This window comes from Nicotiana tabacum, chromosome 6, assembly GCF_000715075.1.
Source record: "Nicotiana tabacum cultivar K326 chromosome 6, ASM71507v2, whole genome shotgun sequence".
Classification (NCBI taxonomy): Eukaryota; Viridiplantae; Streptophyta; class Magnoliopsida; order Solanales; family Solanaceae; genus Nicotiana; species Nicotiana tabacum.
The window spans coordinates 195,712,007-195,730,269 of NC_134085.1; the positions used below are offsets into that span (position 1 = coordinate 195,712,007).

The 18,263-nt window shown below is 36.6% G+C and overlaps 1 protein-coding gene across 1 annotated transcript in view; it reads left to right on the forward strand.

Moving 5' to 3' along the window:
- LOC107787946 (uncharacterized) overlaps positions 1-11,404 on the forward strand; it is a 33,290-nt gene extending 21,886 nt beyond the window's left edge. Inside the window, exon 6 of the mRNA XM_075256431.1 lies at positions 11,393-11,404. Within this exon, the coding sequence (XP_075112532.1) occupies positions 11,393-11,404 (12 nt within the window). The remainder of the gene's footprint in view (positions 1-11,392) is intronic.
- Positions 11,405-18,263: the final 6,859 nt, after the last annotated feature.

Below are 18,263 nucleotides of genomic sequence, written 5' to 3' on the forward strand. Positions count from 1 at the left end.
TAAACTTTCCCCAAAGTATGCCATTAGCAGTTCTTCTTTTCCGCCGGCTCCCCGCAATTGGTTGCAGTATTTCTTGAGATGTGCAATAGGGTCACCGTGCCCATCGTACTTCTCAAACTTGGGGGTCTTGAAACCCGTTGGCAGGTATATGTGAGGAAACATGCATAGGTCGGCGTAAGAGACGCTCTTTTGCCCGCTCAATCCTTGCATATTCTTCAGACTTTGCTCAAGGCTTCTCATCCTTTTGGCCATTTCGTTTTGTTCTACAACTCTGGGGTTCTGATCCTGCCCTGGTACAAGCTCGCACTGAGGCGGTAGAGGATTAGTACTGGTAGCGAACCTATTTGGTTCCACTGAGAACGACGGTGCTTGGAATGTAAAAGAGGATGAGTCAAGGCTTGGCTTGTACGTGGCAGGCTGTGCCGTAGCTGGGCAAGGCGATGCAGTAAAGATGTTCATGCTTGCATCATTGGCCGACATTCGGGGATGAGGCTCAGACGGTGATCCTGCAGAGAAGGCGGAGGTGGCTGGGTACCCAAATGGGGTAGCAGGGTAATTTATGGGAACATTAGAAGTCCCACTTGACCTGGAGAATAGTTCAGGGAATCCGGGGACGACACTTGGCGGCTCTTTCCCATTGTTCCAGTCATCCAACATTTCCAACATGCGGAGCCGTAGGATCCTATTTTCCTCCGCAGTTGCGGATTCAGGTGTGAGGACGGTTGAGATTGAGCTCTCCTCGGAGACGGGGACTGTTTGTAATGGAATTTCCGAAGACATTTCCACACTTCCTTTTGACCTGGTGAAGTAAGTGTGAGTACTGCTTCTGGTCCTAACAATAGGTAGTTGAACACCTTTCCTTGATCTCGTGAAGTATGAGTGCGATGCCAGACTTTCACCAAACCAACCGTCTTTTCAAAAACCCTGAAAATGCTTAATGACAAACGCACGGTTAATTCTGCAGCAAATAATAGATAGTTAATCTCACGTTGGGCATGATGCACCTATACAGTTAAGTGGATTACTATATGTTTGCTACGAGAGCATGCGTCATTCCGGCATTTTTTCTCTTACTAGTTTTTCCCCCCTTTTTTTTTCTTTTCTTTTCTTTTCTCTTTTCTTTTCTTTTCTCTTTTGTTTTCCTTTTATTTTATTTACTATATATTTTCATTTTTTTTTGTAGTAAAAGAAATGCGACCGGATCCGATGAGGATTGCCTACGTATCACGATGCCTACGTGAATCAGATCATTACGTAGTTCGAAAAACACAAATGGACGTAAAAGAAACAACCTCTTCATTGTTGAAATGTTCTATTACAAGCTACATTCTGCAAAAGAAAAAGCAAACTTGGAAAATGAACCTAGACTCAAAATAGACTGAAAATCACCTTGATGAAAAAACAGGCAGAAGATGCTAAAATACAGATTTGACCTATGAATGCATTATGGTTTTAAAAATTGGTCTCCGCGGGGCATCGTTCGGCCTCGCCGCGGTCCTAGGCGTGAGATCCCTCTCGAGTTGCTCCAGCTCGTGCATAGTCTGCTTGACATAACCCATTACTGCCGAGAGGACGGTAGCGCTGGACATGTTCTCACATCGTAGACATCGTCTGGTGATGGCATGGGCAATGGCATTGATCCTATCTCTGGTTTGCTTCTTCTCTATGAGTAGGTGCCTTATCTGATCACTGCTCGTCTTGAATACCTGTGAGTCCTGTATGTGCTGATCCCTCAACTGCCGCACTTCTTCCTTCATTTGGGCCAACAAGTTGTAACAGTATCTACTCTCCATTTGGAAATCCCTGGCCTGCTTAACTGCTTTAAACTCAAGTGCAGCCATTTCCCTTTTTATTTTGGAAACAGCCTTCTCGTGATCACGTTTCAATTGGTTCAAACATCGGCGATGCTTATCTACTCTTGTTTCCCACCGTGCCTTGAATTCTGTCATGACCTTTTCGGATTCTTCTAATCTGTCTCGCCATTCCGTGATCTCTCTTTTCAAACCCTTTATCAACCGCTGGTCTGACTGACTTCTGGGTTGCTCATCAAGAGACAGTCTCAATTTTTGGACTTGGGCCTTAAGTTCTTCATTCTCTTGGATCAACCTATTCTTTTCGCTTCGATCCGCCGCGATTTGTACGCTGTTATCGAATTTCAAACTATCTATTTGTAGCTTCAAATTGCCAATCTCTGCTCGATAACCCTTCTCTTTTGCTAACCAGTTCCATTGCCCTTGGGATGATTCTACGAAATCTTTGAGATGCGGCCTCTTAGCCGGTTTTTCGTAAGACAGGCTACCTCTAAACCAAGCGTGATATCCTGGGGCGATTTCCCCTTTTGCCGTGTCGATCACACAAGTGTTTGCTGTCAGATGTTGGCATTCACTCCAGATTTGGCGAACTTCTTCTTCAGGGAAATGACCGTGCGGACTGATTTCGATCACTTGGGTACTCAAATCTTCATCTTTCGGTACCACTTGGTACCTCCCAAGCTGCCTCAAAACCCGATACGGTGCATAGGGTTGGATACTTTTCAGTCCCATCAACAGAAAGTGAGGCCGGGTTGCTGGCATGTATATGATTTCCTCGATAGGTGACCATCCGAGCGTCCATTGGATTTGGCTGGCAGTGAGAGTTCGGAGAAATGAGGTCCATGATGTGACTCCCTCAGGTAAATTGAGCCCTTTGATTCTCGTGTAGAATTCTCCAATACAAGTTTTCTCTGGCGAACCATAACCCACAAGTGAGGAGCGATGACATAAATGATCGGTCATCCATACTTGCAACAGTAGGTTACATCCTTCGAAGAAGTCACCCCTGGCTCGACAAACAGTGAGAGCCTGGAAAATGTCAGCCATAATCATAGGCGCCAGAGTACTTTTTTCTTGGGTAAGCAAAGTACTGACAACCCCAGTTATTCTTAGATCGATGTTGCCGTCCTTCCTTGGGAACACTATAAGACCTAAGAAAGCCGTCATGAAAGCCAATTGCCTGTGTTCGTCCCATTTTTGTCGGTTGCCTTTACTACATAGTTTGAAATCCGGCTTATTGAATCCACCCTCATGACCGTATCTAGCATACATGAGATGGAGACTGCAGAAGCCTTTGGCAAGATCTGGATGGTGAAATGTTCGGGGTATTTTCAGAAAGTCCAAAAATCGGTGTACCGTGACGGCTCTAGGTGCAATCAAGTACTTGAACCTTAACGGAGCTTCATCACCCCCAATGTATCCCGCTATTTCCTCCAGCGTCGGGGTGAGTTCGAAGTCTGAAAAATGGAATACATTGTGCGCCGAGTCCCAGTAAGTGACCAATGATCTGATAATATCACCCCGAGGCTGAATGTCTAGTAAATCCGGGAGATTTTTCAGATATTTCCTCACTATGCCTTGCCCTTCTTTGCCTAAGTCGTTCCACCATAATCGCAACTCAAAAGGGATCTTGGTCATTATTGAAAACGATTCATTTTGTATCGTGCTCATCCTGCACATTTATTTAAGGCGATAAACTTTATTAAACTCAAAAAATTAAAATTATCTAGATTTTTTTTTGAAAACGGGAGGTTGGACCCGCCGAGGGTTGCCTACGTATCTCACCCCGTGCGAGAATCAAACCGGCGTAGTTCGGTCATAGAGAAAATTAAATAAACCTAGTAATCAAGAATAAGCATTTTTATTGTTTTTGGAGAAAGATAAATACTAAAAAAAATATTTTTTTTTTGTTTTTTTTTTTGCACTATTTGGACTATTAGTCCGAATTTATAAAAGGGTATTACAAAAGAAACAACACATTTTTGAATTATGAGTTTTCCATTTTTTTTTATTTTTTTTTTAAATAAATACCCTTTTTTTCTTAAAAGAAAAGAAACAATTTTTATATGTTTTTTTTTATCAGACTAAAAGGCAACTTTTGGTTTTATTTTTTTTCTTTTTTTTTTAGAAAAATTCCGACGAGGTTTCGACACTACTTGGACATTGGTTTTATTTTTCCAAAATAAGTAATTATCTCCCTACGCTGCTATTTTTCTTTTTTTTTTAGAAACCGATCAACATGCGGAACCGAAGCAAATAAATGCGCAAAACAAATAAGATGCAGCAGGGTGGCCTTTTCATTTCTGGTTGCTTGTCCTAGACGGACCCAACCCCTGTGTTGAGCCCCCTAAGTCGAATGCAACATGATGCAAATAAGCGTTCCTACTAGGGATCCGGCATGAAGTCGAGTTATACTAGGTTTAAACCTTGGTATTTGTTCTAGACTGTGTACCCGAGCGGACAACTCGAGTCGAGGAGGGGCAACTTACCGGGAACCAAAAGGTCGTCCGGCTTCGTAACTTATCCGTCCTCTTTCTTATTTCGGGTATTGACACTAACAGAATAGGGAGTCTCGACCAGCGAGCTTCTCCCCGGAGGTGAAGAGAGAAAGGTTTCGGCATAGTTTATATACAGTTCAGATAATATCAAAGCGGTAAAAGACAATATTTAGCACGTTATGCAAAAATATGTAATAAAGATCAGATAATAAAGCCAAATATAACAGTTATTCTAAGCTCGAATTCTTGAACCCTGAACCAGAGATTCTGGGTTCGTCCCCAGCAGAGTCGCCAGAGCTGTCACACCTCCTTTTTGCGCGCCCGGCCCCGAAGGGTTAAAATGCGCGGGTGGAGTTTTTCCAATTTAAGTGACAATATTCGAAATGGGATTATTTATTTAATTCAGAGTCGCCACTTGGGAAAGGTTTGGCTTTTGGTGTCCCAAGTCACCGGTTTATCTTGAATCCCAAATCGAGGAAATTTTCGACTTTTCCAAATGAAGTCTGCGAACCAGAAATTCTGAGTAAGGAATTCTATTGACCCGAGGGAAGGTGTTAGGAACTCTCGAATCCCGTGGTTCTAGCACGGTCGCTTAAGTTGTTATAATGGCTAAATATCTGATTTAAATATATGTTGTGACTTATGTGCTTTTATTGAGTTTTAACCGCTTTTATTATTATCATTTTTATTTTTTATAGAATTGCAACGTCGTGAAAATGTATCTCGAACCACGTCACAATCAATGCACCCGTAGTTGTTAACACATTTCGACTCCGTTGAGATTTGAATTTGGGTCACATAAATGCGCACCCGAATTTAAAAATGTAATTTGATTAAGTCGCGCCTAGAGAATCTAACGCGTTATTGTCTTCGGGGAGGGCAGTGGAATTCACTAAACAGCCCGTCCCAAATTCTAAGTATTTATTATGACCAATTATCGAGGGCCCCGCAATTTGCCTTTTTATTCGGCGAGGCTTGTCTTATTATTTTTAGAAAGGTATCCTACAGTGACTACATTTCTATTATTTTTATTTCCAGAGATAGAAGAAAGGAAAGTGTGTGTGCTAATTGAAGTATATACTTCAGCTTAAACCAAACTCCTGTCAATTTTTGATTGATTACTTTTAAAGTAAAAAACGTCATGCCTTTTACGAAAATGATTTGGTCGAATAAAAGATTACATATGAGATAGATGAAATGCAATACTTAATCCGAACATTTCTTAATTTGAACTTAACTGAACTTATTTGAACTAGGTTAAAGGATAACTGGCGAAGTAAAATGCTTTAATTTGACAAGGAATCATATACGAGTTAGCGAAATACAACGTTTAATCTGAGCATTTCTTGTATTGAACTTGACCAAACTTATATGGACTAGTCTTACTAGAAAAAAAAACTAAATGAAACAGAAAACAGTATTGTGTAAAGTCGAAATATGCATACTTATACTAACAGACAATTGTCGAGCTCAAATACAAAGAGGTGAAACTCAGTCGGCTATCAGTATACTCTTTTGAACTATTGAAACATAAGCTAAATCAATTTCCACAAGGCATGTTAATGTACTATGAATATTACGGCAAATGCTTGAACTTTTTCAACCTTTTTCATTTCATGCTTTCAAACTGTGTAAATTACATCAATATGGGACTTGAAATGTGTACCTGAAAATGTTGAAAGTGCAACGGAGAAGAAGAAGAAGATGGGAATCAGCAGCAGCAAAAAGGCAGAATTAAAAGTAGCAGCAGGACAAAAATGCAGCAGCAATAGCGAGCAAGATAGCAGCAGCAATCAGAGCAGCACAACAGAAAGGATTCTGTTGCGAGGTGGAACTAGAGTTGAAGGAGAAACAACTCGATGAAACAGCACACAGTGCGATACTCCAGACAGTCCAATTCCGGAATATACCAAATGCAGCAGAATACTAACAATAATCTCGATTGAAATTTAGAAGAAAGAACACTGCCTAACGTATTGACAATAAATGAACTTCAGACAAACAAGACCAAGTTTCTGATTTCTTAATCTGTTTTCTCTCTTTCTTGCTCTCTTTCTATTCCTGTCAACTCTCTCTTTTCTTTCTATCTTCACAGTGTGTGTGTCTCCTTTTTTTTTCTCTTTTTACCTTCAGAAAATCCAGTCCCCCCTTAAACTCCTCACCTCCCCCTCTTATAGGCCTCAACACTATCCTTTTTAAACAGCCTGTTCAGACTATTACCATACCCCTCCCATGTGCCTTTAAACTTTTTAGTTCCACTTTAGTTAATTAGGTATAAAAACCCCATCATTCCTTGGCAGATTTAGCTTTTCCATTTTATTTAACTAAAAGCAAGTATGGGCAGTAGGATATGTTGACAGCATATGCTGTCAAACCATTTTAAAATTAAACAAGGACCTTTATGCAGGCCACAGGTTGTGCACAAAGCACATGAGGTGCACCAATGCACATGAGGTGCACTAATGCAAATGCTGTGCAAGAGTGCACATGCCCTCCAATTCAGCATTTAAACCAAACATCCCTTTTACATTACTGATCCAAATCAACAGCTATAAGTAAACAAAATTGTTTCTCAATTGATTCAAAAAATGTTCGACAGAAGCAAATCGATTTGCTATGCTCAGACAGTTGAAACTAATTGACGACTCATGTCGACTCGACTATATTAGCATTAACGTACACAATCGTAGCCAAAATCAGACATTCAGAAGTATGGGACACATGACTCGACTTATACTGATTAAAATAGAATGGTACTTCGAGGAATCAGTTAGTCAGTACAAATTGGAATACAACCAATACGCATGTCGTATCAGAATAGGAGGAGAGGGATTCAGACAAACACAGATGTTCAAACAAAGTGGACAAACAAAAGTTGATAAAAATTAAAACAAATATGAACAGTCTTTTAAAACAAATCATACGGACTAAAAACAAATAAAGGAAAAGAAAGCAGACTTACCTTAAAACTTGAAAAGTTTAACAGTTTGAACTTGGATTTGGACAAACTTTCTTAAGGCTGAATGGACTTTAATCGAAGTGTTTCTCAGATGAGAAACACTTTGATTGAAGTCCATTAGACCTTAATCTCTTCGGTTGAACCGGTATGAACCAGTGACGAAGGACACAAAACCTTTCAAATTTAGATCTGGGATTCAGGCTTCCCTGATCAGATTCGGACCAAACCAAGTATGGTTTGGTCACGAGGGGGGTCTGGGGAGTATCTGGTGTGAAGCTAGGGTTGAACCGTGTAGATCGAGTTTCGACTCGAACCTTCAAATGAAGATTCGAGAAGGTGGGGAGGGATTCGAACTACAGGGTTAATGGATTCATGCTCAGGATGGCAAGGGGGTTCTAGGGTGTTAAGGGGAAGGTCACCGGCGTCCATGCCGCCGGTTTTCATGGTGGAGGATACAGGGGCGGCTCTAGGGTTTGATGGGGATGAGGTTGAAGACGGGAGCTGGGGTATCTGATGGGGGGGCAGGGTAAGGTTATAGGCTTATATATGGAATAGGCGGCTGATCTCAGCCATCGGATTAACTGGAATCAATGGCTTGGATCTAAAGGCCTCGGGGAAATGATGTCGTTTCAACTAAAGGGGGTTCGGGTTGGTCCGGGTGGAAACGGGTCGGGTTCTGTTCGTGGGTATAGGAAATGTGATCTTGGCCGTTGATCAATTTGAGATCAACGGCCCAGATCAACCTGTACCAAAACGACGTCGTTTGGATTCTCTGGGCATCAAGTGGTGTTGGACCGGGCAGGCCTGGGTTTTGGGCTGTTTGTTTGGGCCAATTTTGTTAAAATTGGCCCAAGTCCGGGAGGGAAAGGGGTCCTTTCAATATATATTTTTTTTCTTTTTTTTTCTTTTTTTTTCTTATTTATTTTAAAACTAAGCCAAAAAATCAAATTAAAATTAAACACACACTCAATACAATTATTTGCACACACACTAAAATATTTCAAAACAGGTAAAGTTAATCAAAATAAAATCACGGACGAAGATGCCCATTCGTGATTTTCTTATTCAACGACCGGATTACGGTTCGAATTATGCAGGACACATATATTTTTTGAATTTTGTTTTAATAAAGTAAATAAATAAAAATGGGCCGAAGTCACAAATAAATCAACAAGGTGCCGCACAGAAATCCAAAATTTGTACAGCAGGGCCAATTATTATTTTTTATTTCCTTTTGGAGCGATTGTCGTGCGAAACAAAAATCACGTGCTCACAGGTACAAGATTGATCATCACAAGACTTGGAAATCGGGTAATTGAAGACAAAGTATTATCAGGAAAAATGGCTGGAGACAAAGTTTTTATACCAAGAATGACACTTACTCCATCTGATGCAAGAATTCCTTTTAAGTTCCAAAGAAGGCAATTTCCAGTCATTCTATCTTTTGCCATGACCATCAATAAAAGTCAAGGTCAATCATTATGTAATATGGGATTATTTTTGAAGAAGCCAGTGTTTACTCATGGACAACAATACGTTGCACTTTCAAGAGTAACAAGTAGAAAAGGGTTGAAGATCTTATGTTATGATGAAGATGGGAAAGTAACAAGTGAAGCTACAAATGTTGTGTATAAAGAAGTTTTCCGAAATTTAGAGGATAGAAGTTTTGAATGAGTAAGTATCAAATGAGTAGCAACAATGACAAGTTCAATGTACATACTCAGTATATAGTTGCTCATGCTACAGAGAAAGATAAAGTTAAATGAGGTAAACATTCTTCCAAATTTACTTTACATTGATATATCCTGTTGCAGCTTAGTCACATGTACTTTATTTATTAAATTGTCTATCTATATTTGCAGTCAATCAATTCAATTAAATTGTGGACTTGAAAGAATATGGATTACCAACCATCATTTCCATTCATTGACCGCTACTAGGTATGAAATATTACTTAGAAAGAATTTTATTAAAAAAATATATAATAGGAGTAATACTATCACTTATCAATCACAACTCCAAGCTCCTGGGGAACTAAATATTTTTCAATCTGGCATCAAATGTGGCACTTGTTATTTCTTGAAATCCAGTTCCAAGCATAATCACTTCTATATCCATGTTAGTCACAACAGTTTTTAAGAATATTGAGAATTAATTTTATTCTAAGTTTCTCGAGAAACATATGTTTGTTAAATGTTAAACATTTAATTGTGCATTTTTTTAACGCTGAAGATCTAATAAAAGATCATGAATGCTGGACAAGGCCAGATAACATGAAAACACCATAAATTGTACTACTGATAGATCAAAATAAAAGATCATGAATGCTGGACAAGGCCTGTTTGGCCTCAGTTCGTTACCATATTTATTAATATGATGGTAATATGACTGCTAGCAATTTATGAAATCTATGACTATTTCTCAGGTCCTTTTTAATTTGTGGAGTAATCTCTTGAATGTTGCTTAACTTTGGTACACTGATATTTTTAGATTGTTTTAGATATCTGTTTGATAGGAAAACTTATCATCATTATGCTTAATTGAGAAACTTGTTGTTATTTTCTCCAGATGTGTGAAACAGTACAAAAGAGAGTTGCTTTTTTCCTCTTTATTTTCTTTCTTTTTTCTTGTGATATGCAGAAGTACAAAATTTTTATATATAGTAGTCATTAGACAAAATTCTCCTAACTAACCTTTTAAAGGCAAAATTGCATCATTCTTTCTCCTTTTCTTTATCTTCTTACAAACATATACAAGAATATCTTGGTTTCCAGAGTCACTTTACTACAAGCCAGCATGACATTTTATTGTAGCTACTTCGGAAATACTTATGTATAGTCCAATTCTTGATTTGTATAGGTACTAAAAGTATTACTTTTTATTCTAAAATTATGTTACTTTTAGGTGTTCTTTGTGAATCTCTTTTCTTTTTTGGCTTGCATCATTATTATTACTAAGTAAAACAGTACAAAAGAGGGTTGCCTTTTTTTTCTTTTTAATCAGTAGAAGCAGTACAAAAATATTATAGCATTCATTAGACATACTTCTCCTAATTAACTTTTTGAAGCAAATTTGTTGTGTTTTAACTCCTCTTTGATAATGGTTTTCCTTAGCTTAGCTTTTCATCTTGCAACTTAAGGACTGATAATAGAAATGAAATCTATACAGGGATTAAGATTGTACTGCTACTATTAAGAAACGTCTAGCCGTAAGAAAGGCGCGAAGTTCAAAGGTTTGAAGGTACATGGAAATATCATTATTCTTCAAACATTAAATACTTATAGGAGCTATTTGACTTAAAATCTTCTATTGTTTTACGCCTCTTAATTTATCATTGTTCTAACTTCTAACATAAGTATTCAATAATTAATAGTGAATGATAGTTGAAACAGAGTATTCGATCAATAACATTTAAGAATTTAACCTCATGGTAAAAGCTTATGTTTACTTTTTTCTTTTGATTTTCTTTTTTCTCCTGCAAGAGGAATTGCTTATTATGATATACATTTGATCATGTAGGCTGTAACTATACATTCCTTATTTAAGATATTGTGGTTGTAGCAGTAATTGCTGACTTGTATTAAAGCAATTCATTTGCTTCATGTTGTTAGTATTTCAAATAGACGAGGGTGATGTAAATCTTATATTCTAGACTAGATTGCAAATGTAGTCTTATAATATTTGTCCTTTAATCACGTTTTTTGCTTTCTACAAATTGCAGAGTATTTCTTCCAAACAAGTACTATTCTTTCAGCGTTAGTCGATATCCTTGATGAATAAATGATCGGAAAGACAATTGTCAATGTTGGATAATTAACTAGAGATTCATCTTCTCCGGTAAATTACATCTATTCTTTGATATTTAATAGCCTCCATATGCCACTAGCAGCTTTTTTGGTTACAAGATTCAGAACATACTATATCCTTCAATACAACAGACTATAATTAAGTAGTTCTTATCCAATTTAACCTCCTGATAATTGAGGATCTTGAAAACTCTATTGATGGTAATTCAAGTAAGTTGGTCGATTTATTGATCAACTAATGTAGAAGCATACTTTAACTCCTTATGGATTAGTATGAGTATTTTTTTGGTCTCTATTTTTTTTTTTTTTTTTTGCCAGGTAGCTTATTAAAAGATAGTGGCAAGTCGTTGGATAAATTAGCAAAGCTAAATAAGTTAGTTGATTTTTCGCGTTACCAAGAAATTAATTTTTTTTATCATTATTATTATTATTATTATTATTATTATTATTATTATTATTATTATTATTATTATTATTACTTATAACTCATAATGAGGAATAAATATTTTACCTATCAAAAAGAAAATCAAATATTTCATGCTCAAGCCTTCTTTTAAAGAGCCGTTTGGGATCGGTCGGTGGCCCTTGGTAATAATAAATATTTGTCTTTTATTTTAATTATTTTGGTCGCAATTGCTAAAATTAATTTGCAATATGCATATGTTTTTATAATCTCTCTTTGCTCTTTTTTTCTTTGAATCCATCCGCTCATATATAAAAGAAAACTAGCAATATTACAAATTATTTGTTAAAGTTCTACCAGAGTACCAGTAGAAGGTTTTTGCCTGATAACCAGAACCTGCATCCAAGAAAAACCCCAGTTATCCCCAGAAAGCACTTGAATCCAGAAACTGTTGCAAAAATGGACACCAATCAACGAAAAGCTGCAAAACACAATGAAAAAATCACTCCCCGACCTTTACTTTCGAAGAATATTCATCATTCCATTTAAGGAAAATTAACCATAGCCTACTATTAAGGGTTCCTAAAGCACTATCCTGGCTTATGCTTTGAGCCGCCGTGACCTCAAACTGGTGTCTTGGCTTTCTCTTGCAGAAGATAACCTATTTTCAAAAATATTGGGTCCGCACTGTTCGATCCCCCTCAGTCAAACTGAAATTGCTGAGGTGAACTGTTCCAATCTTTTTCAGTTTGCGTCATCGATTTTAGCTCTAGTATTCATTCTTGTGCTTCCCTCTTTCAAGATTGCTTGAATTTCGCATTAGAGCTTAGAGTTTGACCACTGGAGCTTGCCTAGTGATGATGGTATTATCTTTCTTTCTGTTAGATGGGTGTTGAGATTTTGAAGAAAGATGTGAACTTTATGCGAAGAAAGAATGTTTGTCGTAATTTTGATCTTATATAATTGTTTGGGTATGAGCCGGGTTCTATCGGAAACAAACTCTATACTCTATCTCCAGATCCCACATTGTGCGATTATACTGGGTTTGGTGTTGTTGTATAATTGTTTGGGTAGTCAAAATTTTCTTCTATGGGACTAGGTTTGTTACCAAGAAACTCTTCCTTCAACCTGTTATTCAACCATTTACATGAATTGGGTTTAGAAAGAAGCCTTTGCAGAAAGTATTATGGTTCTTCTTCAGTACAGTTATTGTATGATTCTGATAAAGCTGTTATTCCGATAAGAAGATCACATAGCTGCAAAGGTCGCAAGCTTTATTCAGTTGTAGTGAGAGTATGCAAGTCTTTGAGTTGGGAAGTTGCAAAAGAAATCCCTTTTAAAAAAGCTATGAAAAAGTATGGCTTGTCTCATTCGATAAACGCCTTTAGCGCGATGGTACATATTTTTGTGTTTGCAGGGATGGATAGAGAAGTGTATGCTTTGCTCAAAGATATTGTTTTCAACTTTGAGAACACTGGTATTGACTTGCGTAATGTAATCCACATTGCTCTGCATTCATCACCTAATAATGCTACAAGTTCAACTGTTCTAGCTGATGTACTTATCAAGGTGTTTGCTGCAAATACTATGCTTGATCATGTTATTGACGTTGTTAATCAGCTCAAGAAAATTGGGCTTGAACCGAGTATTTATTCGTGTAATTTCTTACTGAAATGCTTGGCAGAAGCAAGCCAAAAGGAGAATCTTGTAAAACTATTTGAGGCAATGAAGAAATTTGGACCATCACCTAATGTGAGGACATACACAATCATGATGAACTTCTACTGCACATATTATCCAGGGCAACAGACCGGCGTAGATATAAAAGAAGCCTACAAAATTCTGAAAGAAATGTGGGAAAAACAGATCAATCCTTCTGCTTCAACATATAGTGTATGGGTCCATGGACTTTGTAGAATTGGATGTCCTGATGTTGCTTGGAAATTCATTCGGAAGCTGAGATATGAGAACCAACCTCTGAATTCTTACTGCTACAATGCTATTATTTACGGATTCTTTGCTGAGGGTGAAGTAAGTAAAGCTATAAGCGTTTTCGAAGAAATGAGGAGTTTTGGAATAACACCAGATGTCTGTAGCTATAGCATTCTAATCGGTGGGTTCTGCAAATTCTACAGTATTGATAGAGCATTGTGTTTTATTCAGGATATGCAAGATAATAACATCAAGCCTAACCCAATTAGCTATAGCTCAATTCTTAAGGGTTTGTGCAACATTGGAGCAGCGAAAATCGCCAAAGATTTTCTTCATGACCTTAAGAACTCTGGATGCAAAGTTGAGCAACGTGCTTACAACATCTTAATTACTGGATTTTGTGCTCAAGGAGATCTGAGTTCAGCCCATGAGCTACTGGAGGAGATGATCAGCAGTGACTTGTCTTCAGATGCTTCAATTTATAAGAGATTAATTCTTGATTCCTGCCACATGGGGTCTGTCTATACAGCGTTGAAGTACCGAAATATGATGGTACGAGAAGGTTTCCTGCCTGATTCCATTACCTGCCATTTTATTGTTAAGCAGTACTGTACTGAAGGGCGTGTGATGGAAGCTTTGCACCTGATTGATGAAATGATAGATCAAGGCATCGTCCCCAACTTGTATACCTATAATGTAGTCATTAACCACTTGTGCAAAGATGAAAACACAGAAGAGAAAGAAGGGCGTTTGCAGGAAGCTTTGCATCTAATTGATGAAATGGTGGACCAAGGGATCGTCCCAGACTTGTATACCTATAATGTAGTCATTCACCAATTGTGCAAAGATATAAACCCAAAGAAAGCGTTGGAGTTAATCACAGTGATGCTTCAGAGGGACATGTTTCCCAATGTTATGATTCTTAATACTCTTATCGATGGATTTGTTAAACAGTCCAATTTTAAGAAGGCTGGTATGTTTTACAGGGGAATGCTAAAGCTTGAGATTACTCCTGACATCACCACATATACAATTCTTATTGACATGTTATGCAAGCGGGGAAAAGTGAGAAAGCACTACAGACGGAGAAAAGTGAAAAAAGCCTACAAATTATTTAGGAAAATGATCAGGGAGGGTTTGAATCCCGATAACATCTGTTACACCTCCATGATCGCTGGCCTTTGTGAAATTGAAGATGTGAAAAACGCTTGTGCTTTGTTCCGCGACATGCAAAAAAGAGAACTCTTGCCTACTGTTGTTACCTATACTTGCCTCATTGATGCATTTAGCAAGTTAGATCAGATGGACGAGGCCAAGAAGTTGCTAAAATTGATGGTAAGACAAAATATTTCTCCTGATGTCAAGACTTATAGTTGCCTCATTGATAAATTTTGCAAGTTACATCGAATGGATGAGGCCGAGAGGTTGTTTGATAGAATGAGAAAAGAAAACATCTCTCCTGATGTCATCACTTATAAAATAATGATTCTGGGATATGAAATGGTTGGAAATACTGATCTAGCTTATGAGATGACTGATGAGATGCAGAGATTATTTAACATTCCGGGCGATAGTATTTGACATTATTTTTCTTGCATTGTTAAAGTAAACAACCTCTCTAGCTTCAACACAGGGGTAAGATTTGCGTACACACTACCCTCCCCAGACCCCAATTGTGGGACTAATACTGGGTTTGTTGTCGTCGTTGTTAAAGTAAACATGGTCTGTGAGGACTCATATAGTTGATCCCAACTTTTTTGGAACTGAGGTGTTGTATTCTTAAACTTAAACAGAATTTGCTTTCTTGACATGCTGGTACAGGTCATTATTTTTGTATATTTATTTTATTGTTTATATGGAATGTTTTCTAGAGCAATCAATATCATGGAACATATTCCTGTTTTGTCAATTCAAAGCCCACAATAGAATAGTACTACTTCTGAGATGATTTGATAATTGGTCAATTGACTGCATTGTGTTAGCTATATTACGAACGATTAGACTGATTAATCTCTCGATCCTTCTGTTCTCATTTAAGTTATCTTAATTCTACTGTTGCATTTTTATTAAGTAACTAGTGAAGTTGCCTGCGCCTCGCGCAGACATAAAAGATATCATCAGTGAATTTATAACATGATGTTTTTGAAATTTTGTTTATACTATTACGTAAGGAAAGCTCTTCTCGTTCATTATTTCACTTTCAATAAGAGTTGTATTAACTGTGAGGGAAACCCCCAGCAAAAGAATACGATTACGCTGGCGAACATGAGATGTCTTCTTTATTTGACCTAACATTTCACAGAATATTTCGATAGCCAATTTAAACACTGTGATTATCTTCTTTTCTTGAAATAATAGAGGAAATATGGGTAGACCGTGTTGTAGAATAAGTCTATGTATATAGTGGATATTATACCCTTTGAAATTTCATATACTGAAGGGTTAATGAGCAGTCACAAAGAATCATGATACATCAACAAAACTTCTCATTGCACGGAAAAATAGAGAAGAAAAGAAAAATCCGAGTTTTCGAATACAGTTTAACAAAGCTAAAATACTGTTTCCATAGTTACATTTGCTCATGTACAAACAAAAATTCAGCATAACTTATGATACACAAATTCAACATTCCTTATATTTACTAATGAAGGAATTAGTTAGGCATTTGATAAATTTGAATTAGAATAAAATTTGTAACATTCAATTCCGAAACTAATGATCATGTAACCTACAACCACATGTGTATTTGGGGAGGAGATAATTAAAACTTACCTTGACGAGAGCAAGCCCTTTTGTTGCTAGTTAGAAAATAAAAAACTTCTTAGAACATAAAAAGAATTATAGCAAAAAAGTGAAAAGAAAATTTAAGAAATAAATAAGGACACAAACTACTGGAATATATCTTCACTTAATAATTCTAAATTGGAAATATGAAATGAACATCAACATGTAATTGTCATAGAAACCTATTAGATATAGGTAGGGGTGTTCATAAAACCCCGAAAAACCGAATCAAACCGAAAACCAAATTAAACCGACCAAAAAAATCGATACTTTTTGGTTTGGTTTGGTTTTGGTTTTGAATTTTGAAAACCGATCAAATTTGGTTTGGTTTTGGTTTTAATCAGAAAAAAACCGAACCAAACCGACTATAGGAGTAGCTATTTTAAATTTATTATTACACCTATATATATACAAAGTTTCAAAAAATTTATGGTAAATGTTAATAGTTTGCACTTTTAATATAGTTCTTTACCTTTACATTCTAGTTTGATTGGTAGTTTTCTTTTGTTTAGCGTAAGAATCCATTTCGTGTTAAAAATAACATATTTTTTAATTGAGTCCTTAAATTATTATCACTATTTGATTCAATTATCATCAATATATCTTGGTAAATAATAGATTTATCAAAAGGCAATTGATTTGATAGTGTTACATTGAAAATGTGGTCGCCCGAATATGTGTTTGGTAGTGTGTCTTATATTTAAGAAAAAATCGACACATAACCGAAAAAAACGAAAAACCAACATAAACCGAATCGATAAAAAACGACTTAGAGCCTGTTTGACTTAGCTGATTTAGAGTAGCTGATAAGCATTAGGTGCTGAAAAACACTTTTAAGTGCTGAAGTTGATTTAAAATAAGTAGTTATGTGTTTGGGTAAAAATGTTAAAATTAATAATAAGCAGTTGAAGAACTGGGTATACGAAGAGTTTTGTTTTAAAAAGAAGTATTTTAGGGATATAATAGTAAATATTTTGGTCAAACCTAAAGTGTTTATAAGCTGAAATTTGATAAGTTGGGGGAGACCAACTTATGACTTTTGGCTTATTTTTGGCTTATAAGCACTTAACTTATAAGTACTTTTAATTTTACCAAATGCGTAGATAAGCCAAAAAGTGCTTATAAGCTAGTTTGACCAGCTTATAAGCTTAGCCAAACACTCTCTTAATTGGTTTGGTTTGGTTCTAATACTTGAAATACCGACTTAATTAGTTTGATTTCCTTTTAGGGAAAAACAGATCCAAACCGAACCATGACCATTCCTAAATATAGGAATGGCTAGTCAAAAATTGAAAAGCGGCTTCACCTCCTTTGAGAGCAATTCTCCGCAGAGATGGTTGTCCCACTGTTGTTATATGAAAGCGAGGAATTCGACAATACAAGATTAATAAGGATTGTACTTGAAGGATTAGTGTGTCGGTTACAAAAAGATATTTAATATGATCTGCCGTTTCAATTTCCATATAATTAAGTGGTGAGTATTTTTCAGTTATCATATTAATTGTACAAATTTATTACTTGCAAATGGATGGGAAAATTATATTTGACACGAAAAGTGAGAGAAATAATCAAAAAAGGAGAAAATAGATAAATACAATCTTTGGCCAAAGAGAGGTGCTACCTCATCTTTTATTGTCCCAACTTTATATTATATATATATATATATATATATATATATATATATATATATATATAGATTTGTGTTTCCTATTTGAAAGTTTCAAAAGATACATATTGTCATGATCCTCGAGAGTCGTGATGACGCCTACTAATGTGAGCTAGGCAAGCCAATTATTTGATCAATTTACCTTTTTTACCCATTTTATATTCTTTAACAATTACGAAGAAATAACATTTAAACAACGGAATTTAACATAAGCGGAAGAAAAACAATAAGCTATCTGAACATGAATATCTAATACAATTGTTTGAGTCTCGACTACCCAGAACTGGTGTCACGGTTTCATAGACGGTCTAAGAATACTACAAATAAAGGCCTGAAAGAAATCAATACAACACTGTCTCTGGAAATGCATGAAAGAAACAAGAATAGTAGATAGAAGGAGACGC